General features: G+C 42.8%; 1 protein-coding gene across 1 annotated transcript in view; it reads right to left on the minus strand.

Annotated features, from left to right (window-relative positions):
- si:ch211-106k21.5 (trophoblast glycoprotein) overlaps positions 1 to 14734 on the minus strand; it is a 16050-nt gene extending 1316 nt beyond the window's left edge. The window contains exons 1-2 of the mRNA XM_046360609.1: positions 14460 to 14734; positions 1 to 144 (exon numbers count right to left, since the gene is read on the minus strand). The exon at positions 1 to 144 is cut by the window's left edge and continues 1316 nt beyond it. Of these exons, the coding sequence (XP_046216565.1) occupies positions 1 to 142 (142 nt within the window). The 5' untranslated portion in view covers positions 143 to 144; positions 14460 to 14734. The remainder of the gene's footprint in view (positions 145 to 14459) is intronic.
- Positions 14735 to 15015: the final 281 nt, after the last annotated feature.

The following is a 15015-nucleotide window of genomic DNA, read 5'->3' on the forward strand; positions in this document are numbered from 1 at the left end:
AGTAGTTCAGACAGCAGGCCTCAGCGGGTAGGACAGAGGGAAACTGGGCCAAAATGGTGGCTCCTGGACACTGACATCCCTCTGAGTGGATGGTCATCACAGGGAGAGTACACAGCAACAGTAGAGCCCACTGAGAGAACATCTCTGGAGAGAGAGAGAGAGAGAGAGACAGAGACAGAGACAGAGACAGAGACAGAGACAGAGACAGAGACAGAGACAGAGACAGAGACAGAGACAGAGACAGAGACAGAGACAGAGACAGAGACAGAGACAGAGACAGAGACAGAGACAGAGACAGAGACAGAGGAGGGAGGGCCGAGAGAGAGAGAGAGACAGACAGACAATGAGAGGAGAGAGAGAGATGAGAGAGAGAGAGCGAGACAGACAGACAATGAGAGAGTAGAAAGAGAAGAGAGAAGAGAGAGGAGAGAGAGAAGAGAGAGGAGACAGACAGACATTGTGTCATGATTGTGATTACAAAGTTGGCCAGTGCAGTTCTCCCTTTCTCTCCCTCCCTCTCCCTCTCTCTCAAATCACTTTCAATTTAAGAGCTTTATTGGCATGGGAAACATATGTTAACTTTGCCAAAGCAAGTGAAGTAGATAATAAACAAAGTGAAATAAACAATAAAAATAAACATTACACTCTCAAAAGTTCCAAAAGAATAAAGACATGTCAAATGTCATACTATGTCTTTATACGGTGTTGTAATGATGTGCAAATGGTTAAAGTACAAAAGGGAAAATAAATTAACATAAATATGGGTTGTATTTACAATGGTGTTTGTTCTTCACTGGTTGCCCTTTTCTTGTGGCAACAGGTCACACATCTTGCTGCTGTGATGCACACTGTGGAATTTCACCCAGTAGATATGGGAGTTTATCAAAATTGGATTTGTATTCTAATTCTTTTTGGATCTGTGTAATCTGGGGGAAATATGTCTCTCTAATATGGTCATACATTTGGCAGGAGGTTAGGAAGTGCAGCTCAGTTTCCACCTCATTTTGTGGGCAGTGAGCACATAGGCTGTCTTCTCTTGAGAGCCAGGTCTGCCTACTGTGGCCTTTCTCAATAGCAAGGCTATGCTCACTGAGTCTGTACATAGTCAAAGCTTTCCTTAAGTTTGGGTCAGTCACAGTGGTCAGGTATTTTGCCACTGTGTACTCTCTGTTTAGGGCCAAATAGCATTCTAGTTTGCTCTGTTTTTTTGTTAATTCTTTCCAATGTGTCAAGTAATTATCTTTTAGTTTTCTCAAGATTTGGTTGGGTCTAATTGTGTTGCTGTCCTGGGCCTCTCTCCCTCCCAGAGAGACATGCTATTTGTTGTTCCACAGAGATGTAACCAGGAATCTGTTACCCAGCAACCCCTGTAGCAACCCTTCTGAGGCTCCTGGCTGGTTGTTGACAAGTCTGGGAGGCCGTTGGCTTGGCGACGCAGAACGCTAGGGATCAGACGTCCACCTCTCACGCCTGTCTACTGTATTGTGTCTGTTGTCTATACTATATTGTTGTTGTGTTGAGTCTGTCTGTCTGTCAACAGAACCAACTCTGTAATGGTCAACAGATCCTAAATCCTGACTGTCTTCTCCATCTGACTTGTGAAGGGTATTCTGGACAAATTTAAATGAAAGGTGATCAACAAAAGCTTCTTTATAGTTAAAAAAAACTCTCTCTCTCAACGGACTCTTAAAAACTCTCTCTCAACGGACTCTAAAAAAACTCTCTCTCCCAACAGACTCTAAAAAAACTCTCTCAACGGACTCTTAAAAACTCTCTCCCCCAACGGACTCAAAAAACTCTCTCTCCCAACGGACTCTAAAAAACTCTCTCTCTCAACGGACTCTAAAAAAACTCTCTCCCAACAGACTCTAAAAAACTCTCTCTCTCAACGGACTCTAAAAAAACTCTCTCTCCCAACGGACTCTAAAAAACTCTCTCTCCCAACTAACTCTAAAAAACTCTCTCTCCCAACTAACTCTAAAAAACTCTCTCTCCCAACTGACTCTAAAAAACATATTTTAAACAGGTAGGAAAAGGGGGCGAGAAAGCCTGTATCTGTGTGGCTGGCAGAAAGACAGAGAGAAAGCCTGTATAAGTTTGGCTGGCAGAAAGACAGGGAGAAAGCCTGTATCTGTGTGGCTGGCAGAAAGACAGAGAGAAAGCCTGTATCAGTTTGGCTGGCAGAAAGACAGAGAGAAAGCCTGTATCAGTTTGGCTGGCAGAAAGACAGAGAGAAAGCCTGTATCAGTTTGGCTGGCAGAAAGACAGAGGGAAAGCCTGTATCAGTTTGGCTGGCAGAAAGACAGAGAGAGAAAGCCTGTATCAGTTTGGCTGGCAGAAAGAGAGAGAGAAAGCCTGTATCTGTGTGGCTGGCAGAAAGAGAGAGAGAATGCCTGTATCTGTGTGGCTGGCAGAAAGACAGAGAGAAAGCCTGTATCTGTGTGGCTGGCAGAAAGACAGAGAGAAAGCCTGTATCTGTGTGGCTGGCAGAAAGACAGAGAGAAAGCCTGTATCTGTGTGTGGATATGATGTCACATTTCCTCAACAACAATAGAACAGGAAGAGAAGACAGGATATCCCCAACAACCCAGCAGACTGGCTGACTGGCTCTCTAAAAGAGAGATGGAAGAACAGAGTGGAAGATTGTCCACCCTTACTTTTTAATCCGGGTTGTATTTGATTCCACTGAGCTGTAGAGAGAAAACACCTGTCTGTCACCTGTGAGGCTGTGACTAGCAGTAATAAGGCTGTACACCAGCTGTATAATGAGAATGGCTTTCAATCACTAGAACAGGGTTTCTAGAACAGGGTTTCTATAACAGGGTTTCTATAACAGGGTTTCTATAACAGGGTTTCTATAACAGGGTTTCTAGAACTATAACAGGGTTTCTATAACAGGGTTTCTATAACAGGGTTTCTATAACTATAACAGGGTTTCTATAACAGGGTTTCTATAACTATAACAGGGTTTCTATAACAGGGTTTCTATAACAGGGATTCTATAACAGGGTTTCTATAACAGGGTTTCTATAACAGGGTTTCTATAACTATAACAGGGATTCTATAACAGGGTTTCTATAACTATAACAGGGATTCTATAACAGGGTTTCTATAACAGGGTTTCTATAACAGGGTTTCTATAACTATAACAGGGATTCTATAACAGGGTTTATATAACTATAACAGGGTTTCTATAACAGGGTTTCTATAACAGGGTTTCTATAACAGGGTTTCTATAACAGGGTTTCTATAACTATAACAGGGTTTCTATAACTATAACAGGGTTTCTATAACAGGGTTTCTAGAACTATAACAGGGTTTCTAGAACTATAACAGGGTTTCTATAACAGGGTTTCAATAACAGGGTTTCTATAACTATAACAGGGTTTCTATAACATGGTTTCTATAACAGGGATTATATAACAGGGTTTCTATAACTATAACAGGGTTTCTATAACAGGGTTTCTATAACTATAACAGGGTTTCTATAACTATAACAGGGTTTCTATAACAGGGTTTCTATAACTATAACAGGGTTTCTATAACTATAACAGGGTTTCTATAACAGGGTTTCTATAACAGGGTTTCTATAACAGGGTTTCTATAACAGGGTTTCTATAACTATAACAGGGATTCTATAACTATAACAGGGTTTCTATAACAGGGTTTCTATAACTATAACAGGGTTTCTATAACTATAACAGGGTTTCTATAACAGGGTTTCTATAACAGGGTTTCTATAACTATAACAGGGTTTCTATAACAGGGTTTCTATAACTATAACAGGGTTTCTATAACTATAACAGGGATTCTATAACAGGGTTTCTATAACTATAACAGGGTTTCTATAACAGGGTTTCTATAACTATAACAGGGATTCTATAACAGGGTTTCTATAACTATAACAGGGATTCTATAACAGGGTTTCTATAACAGGGTTTCTATAACTATAACAGGGATTCTATAACAGGGTTTCTATAACTATAACAGGGTTTTTATAACAGGGTTTTTATAACAGGGTTTCTATAACTATAACAGGGTTTCTATAACAGGGTTTCTATAACTATAACAGGGATTCTATAACTATAACAGGGTTTCTATAACTATAACAGGGTTTCTATAACAGGGATTCTATAACAGGGTTTCTATAACAGGGATTCTATAACAGGGTTTCTATAACAGGGTTTCTATAACTATAACAGGGTTTCTATAACAGGGTTTCTATAACTATAACAGGGTTTCTATAACAGGGTTTCTATAACTATAACAGGGTTTCTATAACTATAACAGGGTTTCTATAACAGGGTTTCTATAACAGGGTTTCTATAACAGGGTTTCTATAACAGGGTTTCTATAACTATAACAGGGTTTCTATAACAGGGTTTCTATAACTATAACAGGGTTTCTATAACAGGGTTTCTATAACAGGGTTTCTATAACAGGGTTTCTAGAACAGGGTTTCTATAACAGGGATTCTATAACAGGGTTTCTATAACAGGGTTTCTATAACAGGGTTTCTATAACAGGGTTTCTATAACTATAACAGGGTTTCTATAACAGGGTTTCTATAACTATAACAGGGTTTCTATAACAGGGTTTCTATAACAGGGTTTCTAGAACAGGGTTTCTATAACTATAACAGGGTTTCTATAACAGGGTTTCTATAACTATAACAGGGTTTCTATAACAGGGTTTCTATAACTATAACAGGGTTTCTATAACTATAACAGGGTTTCTATAACAGGGTTTCTATAACAGGGTTTCTATAACAGGGTTTCTATAACAGGGATTCTATAACAGGGTTTCTATAACAGGGTTTCTATAACTATAACAGGGTTTCTATAACAGGGTTTCTATAACTATAACAGGGTTTCTATAACAGGGTTTCTATAACTATAACAGGGTTTCTATAACAGGGTTTCTATAACAGGGTTTCTATAACAGGGTTTCTATAACTATAACAGGGTTTCTATAACAGGGTTTCTATAACAGGGTTTCTATAACTATAACAGGGTTTCTATAACTATAACAGGGTTTCTATAACAGGGTTTCTATAACAGGGTTTCTATAACTATAACAGGGTTTCTATAACTATAACAGGGTTTCTATAACAGGGTTTCTATAACAGGGTTTCTATAACAGGGTTTCTATAACAGGGTTTCTATAACAGATTTTCTATAACTATAACAGGGTTTCTATAACTATAACAGGGTTTCTATAACTATAACAGGGTTTCTATAACTATAACAGGGTTTCTATAACTATAACAGGGTTTCTATAACATGGTTTCTATAACAAGGTTTCTATAACAGGTTTTCTATAACAGGGTTTCTATAACTATAACAGGGTTTCTATAACTATAACAGGGTTTTTATAACAGGGTTTTTATAACAGGGTTTTTATAACAGGGTTTCTATAACTATAACAGGGTTTCTATAACAGGGTTTCTATAACAGGGTTTCTATAACAGGGATTCTATAACTATAACAGGGTTTCTATAACTATAACAGGGTTTCTATAACAGGGATTCTATAACAGGGTTTCTATAACAGGGATTCTATAACAGGGTTTCTATAACAGGGTTTCTATAACAGGGTTTCTATAACAGGGTTTCTATAACAGGGTTTCTATAACTATAACAGGGTTTCTATAACTATAACAGGGTTTCTATAACAGGGTTTCTATAACAGGGTTTCTATAACAGGGTTTCTATAACAGGGTTTCTAAACTATGGGTCGGGACCCAGACTGTACCCTGGGCATGTGAGAGGTGGGTTAATGAACTCAGACATTTCATAGTCTGATGTAAACACTAAAATGTATGACTACACTTGATGCACTACACAGGTTACTGTGTGTTACAGCTTGGCTAGAATGAAACCTTGCATTCAGAGAGGACCGTACGTTAACCATGTGCTCCAACAGGCTATATGGTATCCGGTCTTTGCCTGCTGGTCAAAGTACATCCAGATGGAACTACATCTTAATTATTTACCAACATGAGGAAGTGTATTTGGGGAGTTTGAGGGAGGAAGTGTATTTGGGGAGTTTGAGGGAGGAAGTGTATTTGGGGAGTTTGAGGGAGGAAGTGTATTTGGGGAGTTTGAGGGAGGAAGTGTATTTGGGGAGTTTGAGGGAGGAAGTGTATTTGGGGAGTTTGAGGGAGGAAGTGTATTTGGGGAGTTTGAGGGAGGAAGTGTATTTGGGGAGTTTGAGGGAGGAAGTGTATTTGGGGAGTTTGAGGGAGGAAGTGTATTTGAGGAGTTTGAGGGAGGAAGTGTATTTGGGGAGTTTGAGGGAGGAAGTGTATTTGGGGAGTTTGAGGGAGGAAGTGTATTTGGGGAGTTTGAGGGAGGAAGTGTATTTGGGGAGTTTGAGGGAGGAAGTGTATTTGGGGAGTTTGAGGGAGGAAGTGTATTTGGGGAGTTTGAGGGAGGAAGTGTATTTGGGGAGTTTGAGGGAGGAAGTGTATTTGGGGAGTTTGAGGGAGGAAGTGTATTTGGGGAGTTTGAGGGAGGAAGTGTATTTGGGGAGTTTGAGGGAGGAAGTGTATTTGGGGAGTTTGAGGGAGGAAGTGTATTTGGGGAGTTTGAGGGAGGAAGTGTATTTGGGGAGTTTGAGGGAGGAAGTGTATTTGGGGAGTTTGGGGGAGGAAGTGTATTTGGGGAGTTTGGGGAGGAAGTGTATTTGGGGAGTTTGAGGGAGGAAGTGTATTTGGGGAGTTTGAGGGAGGAAGTGTATTTGGGGAGTTTGAGGGAGGAAGTGTATTTGGGGAGTTTGAGGGAGGAAGTGTATTTGGGGAGTTTGAGGGAGGAAGTGTATTTGGGGAGTTTGAGGGAGGAAGTGTATTTGGGGAGTTTGAGGGAGGAAGTGTATTTGGGGAGTTTGAGGGAGGAAGTGTATTTGTTTACAAAGAGCATTATTCAACACGGTCTCTATCAAAGACGGTTTCCCAAAGAGACTGAGGACTGTGACAAGCCACTGTTTATCTAGCCTCAAATGCATCCCCTATTCCCTATATAGTGCGCTACCGTTGACCAAAGCCCAGAGTGTGCACTACATGGGGAATAGCGTGGCATTTGGGATGCACTTCTGCCTCTTGTTATTTATAGTCAGTATCATTTGCATCCTTCACAAATGTATGGAAAGGCTTTGTTGAAACTCAGGACTACAAAAATAGGCCTCAAAGTTCTGTTTACTGTTGCAGTATTATATGCAGAACTATTCTGACTGAAGCAGACTTCATTTTCATGTGTTTAACACACACACACATTCATCGATAAGCTGATTGATCTATGTGTATCTGCTACGGGGCTCTGAAGGCTTTCCAACAGTCTAGATACCAGATAGGCTGGTCATTTATTCACCTCATCATTGATTTGAAACTATCTGATCAGGTCAACATACAGTCACTGAGAGGTTTGGGTTGTGGACCCCTTGAACTAAAACAACTTCTCTGTTGTATCAATACAACAAACAATCACTTGATCAGTAGGGGCACTGTACTGAATCCAGGGATTCCTTATTGAATCCCTCCATCTTTAAAAGTAATAGTGCTATGATGACGCTGTGATTGGTGGTCATAATATACCGTACCTGTACAACCTTCGGAGCCATACCAGACCCCTTATCATGCAGCAACGATCACTTCACCATTCACCAGTCACCAGTCACCAATCACCAGTCACCATTCACCATTCACCAATCACCAGTCACCAGTCACCAATCACCAGTCCCCAGTCACCAGTCACCAGTCACCAGTCACCAGTCACCAGTCACCATTCACCAGTCACCATTCACCAGTCACCAATCACCAGTCACCAGTCACCAGTCACCAGTCACCAATCACCAGTCCCCAGTCACCAATCACCCCGTCACCAGTCACCAGTCACCAGTCACCAGTCACCAGTCACCAGTCACCAATCACCAGTCACCAATCACCAATCACCAATCCCCAGTCACCAGTCACCAATCACCATTCACCAGTCACCATTCACCAGTCACCATTCACCAGTCACCAATCACCAGTCACCAGTCACCAGTCACCAGTCACCAGTCACCAGTCACCAGTCACCAGTCCCCAGTCACCAATCACCCCGTCACCAGTCACCAGTCACCAATCACCAGTCACCAATCACCAGTCACCAATCACCAATCACCAATCACCAATCACCAATCACCATTCACCAGTCACCAATCCCCAGTCACCAATCACCAGTCCCCAGTCACCAATCACCCCGTCACCAGTCACCATTCACCAGTCACCAGTCACCAGTCACCAGTCACCAATCACCAGTCACCAATCACCAATCCCCAGTCACCAGTCACCAGTCACCAATCACCATTCACCAGTCACCATTCACCAGTCACCAATCACCAGTCACCAGTCACCAGTCACCAGTCACCAGTCACCAGTCACCAATCACCAGTCACCAATCACCCCGTCACCAGTCACCAGTCACCAATCACCAGTCACCAATCACCAGTCACCAATCACCAATCACCAGTCAACAGTCACCAGTCACCAATCACCAATCACCATTCACCAGTGGTTCAATCCCCAGTCACCATTCACCAGTCACCAATCACCAGTCACCAATCACCAGTCACCAATCACCAATCACCAATCCCCAGTCACCATTCACCAGTCACCAGTCACCAATCCCCAATCCCCAATCACCAATCCCCAGTCACCATTCACCAGTCACCAGTCACCAATCACCAGTCACCAGTCACCAATCACCAGTCACCAATCACCAATCCACAATCACCAATCCCCAGTCACCATTCACCAGTCACCAGTCACCATTCACCAGTCACCAGTCACCAGTCACCAATCACCAGTCACCAATCACCAATCACCAATCCCCAGTCACCATTCACCAGTCACCAGTCACCATTCACCAGTCACCAATCACCAGTCACCAGTCACCAGTCACCAGTCACCAATCACCAGTCACCAATCACCCCGTCACCAGTCACCAATCACCAGTCACCAGTCACCAATCACCAGTCACCAATCACCAATCACCAGTCACCAGTCACCAGTCACCAATCACCAATCACCATTCACCAGTCACCAATCCCCAGTCACCATTCACCAGTCACCAATCACCAGTCACCAATCACCAGTCACCAATCACCAATCACCAATCACCAATCCCCAGTCACCATTCACCAGTCACCAGTCACCAGTCACCAATCCCCAATCCCCAATCACCAATCCCCAGTCACCATTCACCAGTCACCAGTCACCAATCACCAGTCACCAGTCACCAATCACCAGTCACCAATCACCAATCCACAATCACCAATCCCCAGTCACCATTCACCATTCACCAGTCACCAATCACCAGTCACCAGTCACCAATCACCAGTCACCAATCACCAATCACCAGTCACCAGTCAACCTTATCCAACAACAATTCCAGGAATTTGTTGTTGAAGTGATTCAAATGTGTGCTAACAGTGTGGTTCAACAGAGTCCACATTAACAGTATGGTTCAACAGAGTCCACATTAACAGTGTGGTTCAACAGAGTCCACATTAACAGTGTGGTTCAACAGAGTCAACATTAACATCCATGTTAGGCCTACTAGTTAACCCATCCATGTGTAGCCTAATGCTCTGGTCTGATACTAGTTAACCCATCCATGTGTAGCCTAATGCTCTGGTCTGACTAGTTAACCAATCCATGTGTAGCCTAATGCTCTGGTCTGATACTAGTTAACCAATCCATGTATAGCCTAATGCTCTGGTCTGATACTAGTTAACCAATCCATGTGTAGCCTAATGCTCTGGTCTGATACTAGTTAACCCATCCATGTGTAGCCTAATGCTCTGGTCTGATACTAGTTAACCCATCCATGTGTAGCCTAATGCTCTGGTCTGACTAGTTAACCAATCCATGTGTAGCCTAATGCTCTGGTCTGATACTAGTTAACCCATCCATGTGTAGCCTAATGCTCTGGTCTGATACTAGTTAACCCATCCATGTGTAGCCTAATGCTCTGGTCTGATACTAGTTAACCCATCCATGTGTAGCCTAATGCTCTGGTCTGCTAGTTAACCAATCCATGTGTAGCCTAATGCTCTGGTCTGATACTAGTTAACCCACCCATGTGTAGCCTAATGCTCTGGTCTGATACAGTTAACCCACCCATGTGTAGCCTAATGCTCTGGTCTGATACTAGTTAACCCATCCATGTGTAGCCTAATGCTCTGGTCTGATACTAGTTAACCAATCCATGTGTAGCCTAATGCTCTGGTCTGATACTAGTTAACCCATCCATGTGTAGCCTAATGCTCTGGTCTGACTAGTTAACCCATCCATGTGTAGCCTAATGCTCTGGTCTGACTAGTTAACCCATCCATGTGTAGCCTAATGCTCTGGTCTGATACTAGTTAACCCACCCATGTGTAGCCTAATGCTCTGGTCTGATACTAGTTAACCCACCCATGTGTAGCCTAATGCTCTGGTCTGATACTAGTTAACCCATCCATGTGTAGCCTAATGCTCTGGTCTGATACTAGTTAACCCATCCATGTGTAGCCTAATGCTCTGGTCTGACTAGTTAACCAATCCATGTGTAGCCTAATGCTCTGGTCTGATACTAGTTAACCCATCCATGTGTAGCCTAATGCTCTGGTCTGACTAGTTAACCCATCCATGTGTAGCCTAATGCTCTGGTCTGACTAGTTAACCCATCCATGTGTAGCCTAATGCTCTGGTCTGATACTAGTTAACCCACCCATATGTAGCCTAATGCTCTGGTCTGATACTAGTTAACCCACCCATGTGTAGCCTAATGCTCTGGTCTGATACTAGTTAACCCATCCATGTGTAGCCTAATGCTCTGGTCTGATACTAGTTAACCCACCCATGTGTAGCCTAATGCTCTGGTCTGACTAGTTAACCCACCCATGTGTAGCCTAATGCTCTGGTCTGACTAGTTAACCAATCCATGTGTAGCCTAATGCTCTGGTCTGATACTAGTTAACCCACCCATGTGTAGCCTAATGCTCTGGTCTGACATTAGCTTGCATCTTATTCCTTTTAGGGTCATAGGGCTCTGGTTAATAGTAGTGGACTACGTGGGGAATATGGAGCTACATCCTTAGTGACTCAGGTAGCCATGGAACAGAGTCTAAAGGTTGGAGTGATTGATAATATTTCAACATCTGTTCCGTGGTACGATTATAGGAAAGCTGCGGTCTGGGTTTTGTCATAGAACAGAACAGGCAAAGCACCGTATTGACTGATGAGGGAAAGAACCGTATTGACTGATGAGGGAAATAGCCCCGTATTGACTGATGAGGGAAATAGCCCCGTATTGACTGATGAGTGAAATAGCCCCGTATTGACTGATGAGGGAAATAGCCCCGTATTGACTGATGAGGGAAATAGCCCCGTATTGACTGATGAGGGAAATAGCACCGTATTGACTGATGAGGGAAATAGCACCGTATTGACTGATGAGGGAAATAGCCCCGTATTGACTGATGAGGGAAATAGCCCCGTATTGACTGATGAGGGAAATAGCCCCGTATTGACTGATGAGGGAAATAGCACCGTATTGACTGATGAGGGAAATAGCCCCGTATTGACTGATGAGGGAAATAGCACCGTATTGACTGATGAGGGAAATAGCACCGTATTGACTGATGAGGGAAATAGCCGTATTGACTGATGAGGGAAATTGACTGATGAGGGAAATAGCCCCGTATTGACTGATGAGGGAAATAGCACCGTATTGACTGATGAGGGAAATAGCCTCGTATTGACTGATGAGGGAAATAGCCCCGTATTGACTGATGAGGGAAATAGCCCCGTATTGACTGATGAGGGAAATAGCCCCGTATTGACTGATGAGGGAAATAGCCCCGTATTGACTGATGAGGGTGTCTCTGTGTGTTTGGACTGTGTCCCTAATGGCATCATATCTCCTATGTACTTTTCTGGTCTAAAGTAGTGCACTATATAGGGATTAGGGTACCATTTGGGACTCAAAAGTGTCTCACTGAGGTCAAAGGTTGTGGATGACTAATGTACTATGTTGCCTGCTATGAAACAGCACGTCAACAGTGTAACGTCCCAAATGCCATCCTATTCCCTATTGGCCCTGATCGGAAGTAGTTCACTATATAGGGAATAGGGTGCCATTTGGGCAAACAGCAGCAGGCCTACCCGCTTGTCTAGTTGAACGGCACACTCACTTGGCATTATCTAAACAGTTTGTTTCTGGGGAATGTCTCGTCTTGGAGTATGTCTACAGTAGAGTTATTCAGGTGCAGAGTGAGAACTCTCAGGGGCGGTATTTGGGAGTGTTCATACACTACATGACCAAAAGTATGTGAACATCTGCTTGTCCAACATCTCATTCCAAAACCATGGGCATTAATATGGATTTGGTCCCCCCCTTTGCTGCTATAACAGCCTCCACTCTTCTGGGAAGGCTTTCCACTAGAGGTTGGAACATCGCTGCTATAACAGCCTCCACTTTTCTGGGAAAGCTTTCCACTAGATGTTGGAACATTGCTGCTATAACAGCCTCCACTCTTCTGGGAAGGCTTTCCACTAGATGTTGGAACATTGCTGCTATAACAGCCTCCACTCTTCTGGGAAGGCTTTCCACTAGATGTTGGAACATTGCTGCTATAACAGCCTCCACTCTTCTGGGAAGGCTTTCCACTAGATGTTGGAACATTGCTGCTATAACAGCCTCCACTCTTCTGGGAAGGCTTTCCACTAGATGTTGGAACATTGCTGCTATAACAGCCTCCACTCTTCTGGGAAGGCTTTCCACTAGATGTTGGAACATTGCTGCTATAATAGCCTCCACTCTTCTGGGAAGGCTTTCCACTAGATGTTGGAACATTGCTGCTATAACAGCCTCCACTCTTCTGGGAAGGCTTTCCACTAGATGTTGGAACATTGCTGCTATAACAGCCTCCACTCTTCTGGGAAGGCTTTCCACTAGATGTTGGGACATTGCTGCGTGGACGTGGCCTACCACTTCACAACTGAGCCGTTGTTGCTCCTAGATGTTTCCACTTCACACTTCACATTAACAGCACTTACTCACTTGAGCTCTTCAGTAAGGCCATTCTATTCTATTCATTATACTGTCAATGTTTGTCCATGGAGATTGCATGGCTGTGTTCTCAATTTTTTAAATTATTTTTAAATAGTGTGGCCACTAATTTGAAGGGGTGTCCACATGCTGCTATATATAGAGCGTATCTTAGAGTATGTGTTCATGAAATATCTTAGGGTGTGTGTAGAATGATAGATCATTGTATGGGTGTGTGTGTGTGTGTGTGTGTGTGTGTGTGTGTGTGTGTGTGTGTGTGTGTGTGTGTGTGTGTGTGTGTGTGTGTGTGTGTGTGTGTGTGTGTGTGTGTGTGTGTGTGTGTGTGTGTGTGTGTGTGTGTGTGTGTGTGTGTGTGTGTGTGTGTGTGTGTGTAGAGTAGGTAGAGCGAGATCTTATCTTAGGGTGTGTGTGTGTGTGTGTGTGTGTGTGTGTGTGTGTGTGTGTGTGTGTGTGTGTGTGTGTGTGTGTGTGTGTGTGTGTGTGTGTGTGTGTGTGTGTGTGTGTGTGTGTGTGTGTGTGAGTGAGAGAGAGTGTGTGAGTAGAGATGAGAGAGAGAGAGAGAGAGAGAGAGAGAGAGAGAGAGAGAGAGAGAGAGAGAGAGAGAGAGAGAGAGATCTTCTGGTGTGTAGGCCTACAGAGAGACATTGTTATGTGTGTACTGTGTTACTGTAGTCAAGAGATGTGTACAGAGAGACAGAGAGCATAGGAAAGGAGGAGAGGCAAGGAAGAGAGGAAAGGAGGTGAGGAAAGGAAGAGAGGAAAGGAGGTGAGGTTTATTCTGAGGTGATCTCATTCTGGAACAATGTGAGCTGTTACATTCTCTCTCATTCTGGAACAATGTGAGCTGTTACATTCTCTCTCATTCTGGAACAATGTGAGCTGTTACATTCTCTCTCATTCTGGAACAATGTGAGCTGTTACATTCTCTCTCGGTGAGTTTTTTCAGGCTATGATGCAAAATTTGCATCACTCTTTTTTGGTGTGTGTTTTTCTTCCCCTTTTAAAATGTAGGGCAGATTAAATAAATAAAGACTGAATAAAGATAAATAAAGACTGAAGACTGAATGTTAGATTAAACTAATCAGCTGTGCAACACAGTCATTCCCTCTGCTTATCAACCAAATGGTTACACCTAGTTACAGCAATAACAAGTTACTTTAAAAACAAACACACGACTTAAAGACTCAGCACACTTTGCCTATTTTAAACGATATCACTGAGTAATATAAATATTACAAAACTGTATTCTAATATAGAATAAATTAACAACAATATTCACTTTTTCCTATTCCCCCATTTCACATATGGCAAAATAAACTTTTATAATAATTGTAGCGACCCTGAATGAATGTGATGTTTATCTTACCTTTAACGGTTGAAACCTGTTGCCTCGTCTTCAGTAGATGCACATAGCCTTACCAACACGACTGTCAACCGGTCCGCCACAGCCAGCATGTAACCCGCTGTAAAACGACTAGCCTACAGCAGGGACGGCAGACACGACCTCGTCATCACGTCAACCTAAATAACGGAGTGACTTAGTAACTACAGATTCACCATCGCCGCACTCTTTTCCCCGTGGGTGTGTCTCTGTCCCTGCCTCCCAGCAATGCAGTTGGACAACAACTTTAAACGGAATGTGGAAATCTTATTTGAGGGTGTGTGTGCGCGCACGGTAGGTGTGACTGAAACATGACATAGGAAAAAATAGCAATAACTTTCCTTTTAAACACAGTCGGTATAGTTCATGCTAAAAGAGTAATAACTTTCCTTTTAAACACAGTCGGTATAGTTCATGCTAAAAGAGTAATAACTTTCCTTTTAAACACAGTCGGTATAGTTCATGCTAAAAGAGTAATAACTTTCCTTTTAAACACAGTCGGTATAGTTCATGCTAAAAGAGTAATACCTTTCCTTTTAAT

Source organism: Oncorhynchus gorbuscha, linkage group LG08, assembly GCF_021184085.1.
Source record: "Oncorhynchus gorbuscha isolate QuinsamMale2020 ecotype Even-year linkage group LG08, OgorEven_v1.0, whole genome shotgun sequence".
Classification (NCBI taxonomy): domain Eukaryota; kingdom Metazoa; phylum Chordata; class Actinopteri; order Salmoniformes; family Salmonidae; genus Oncorhynchus; species Oncorhynchus gorbuscha.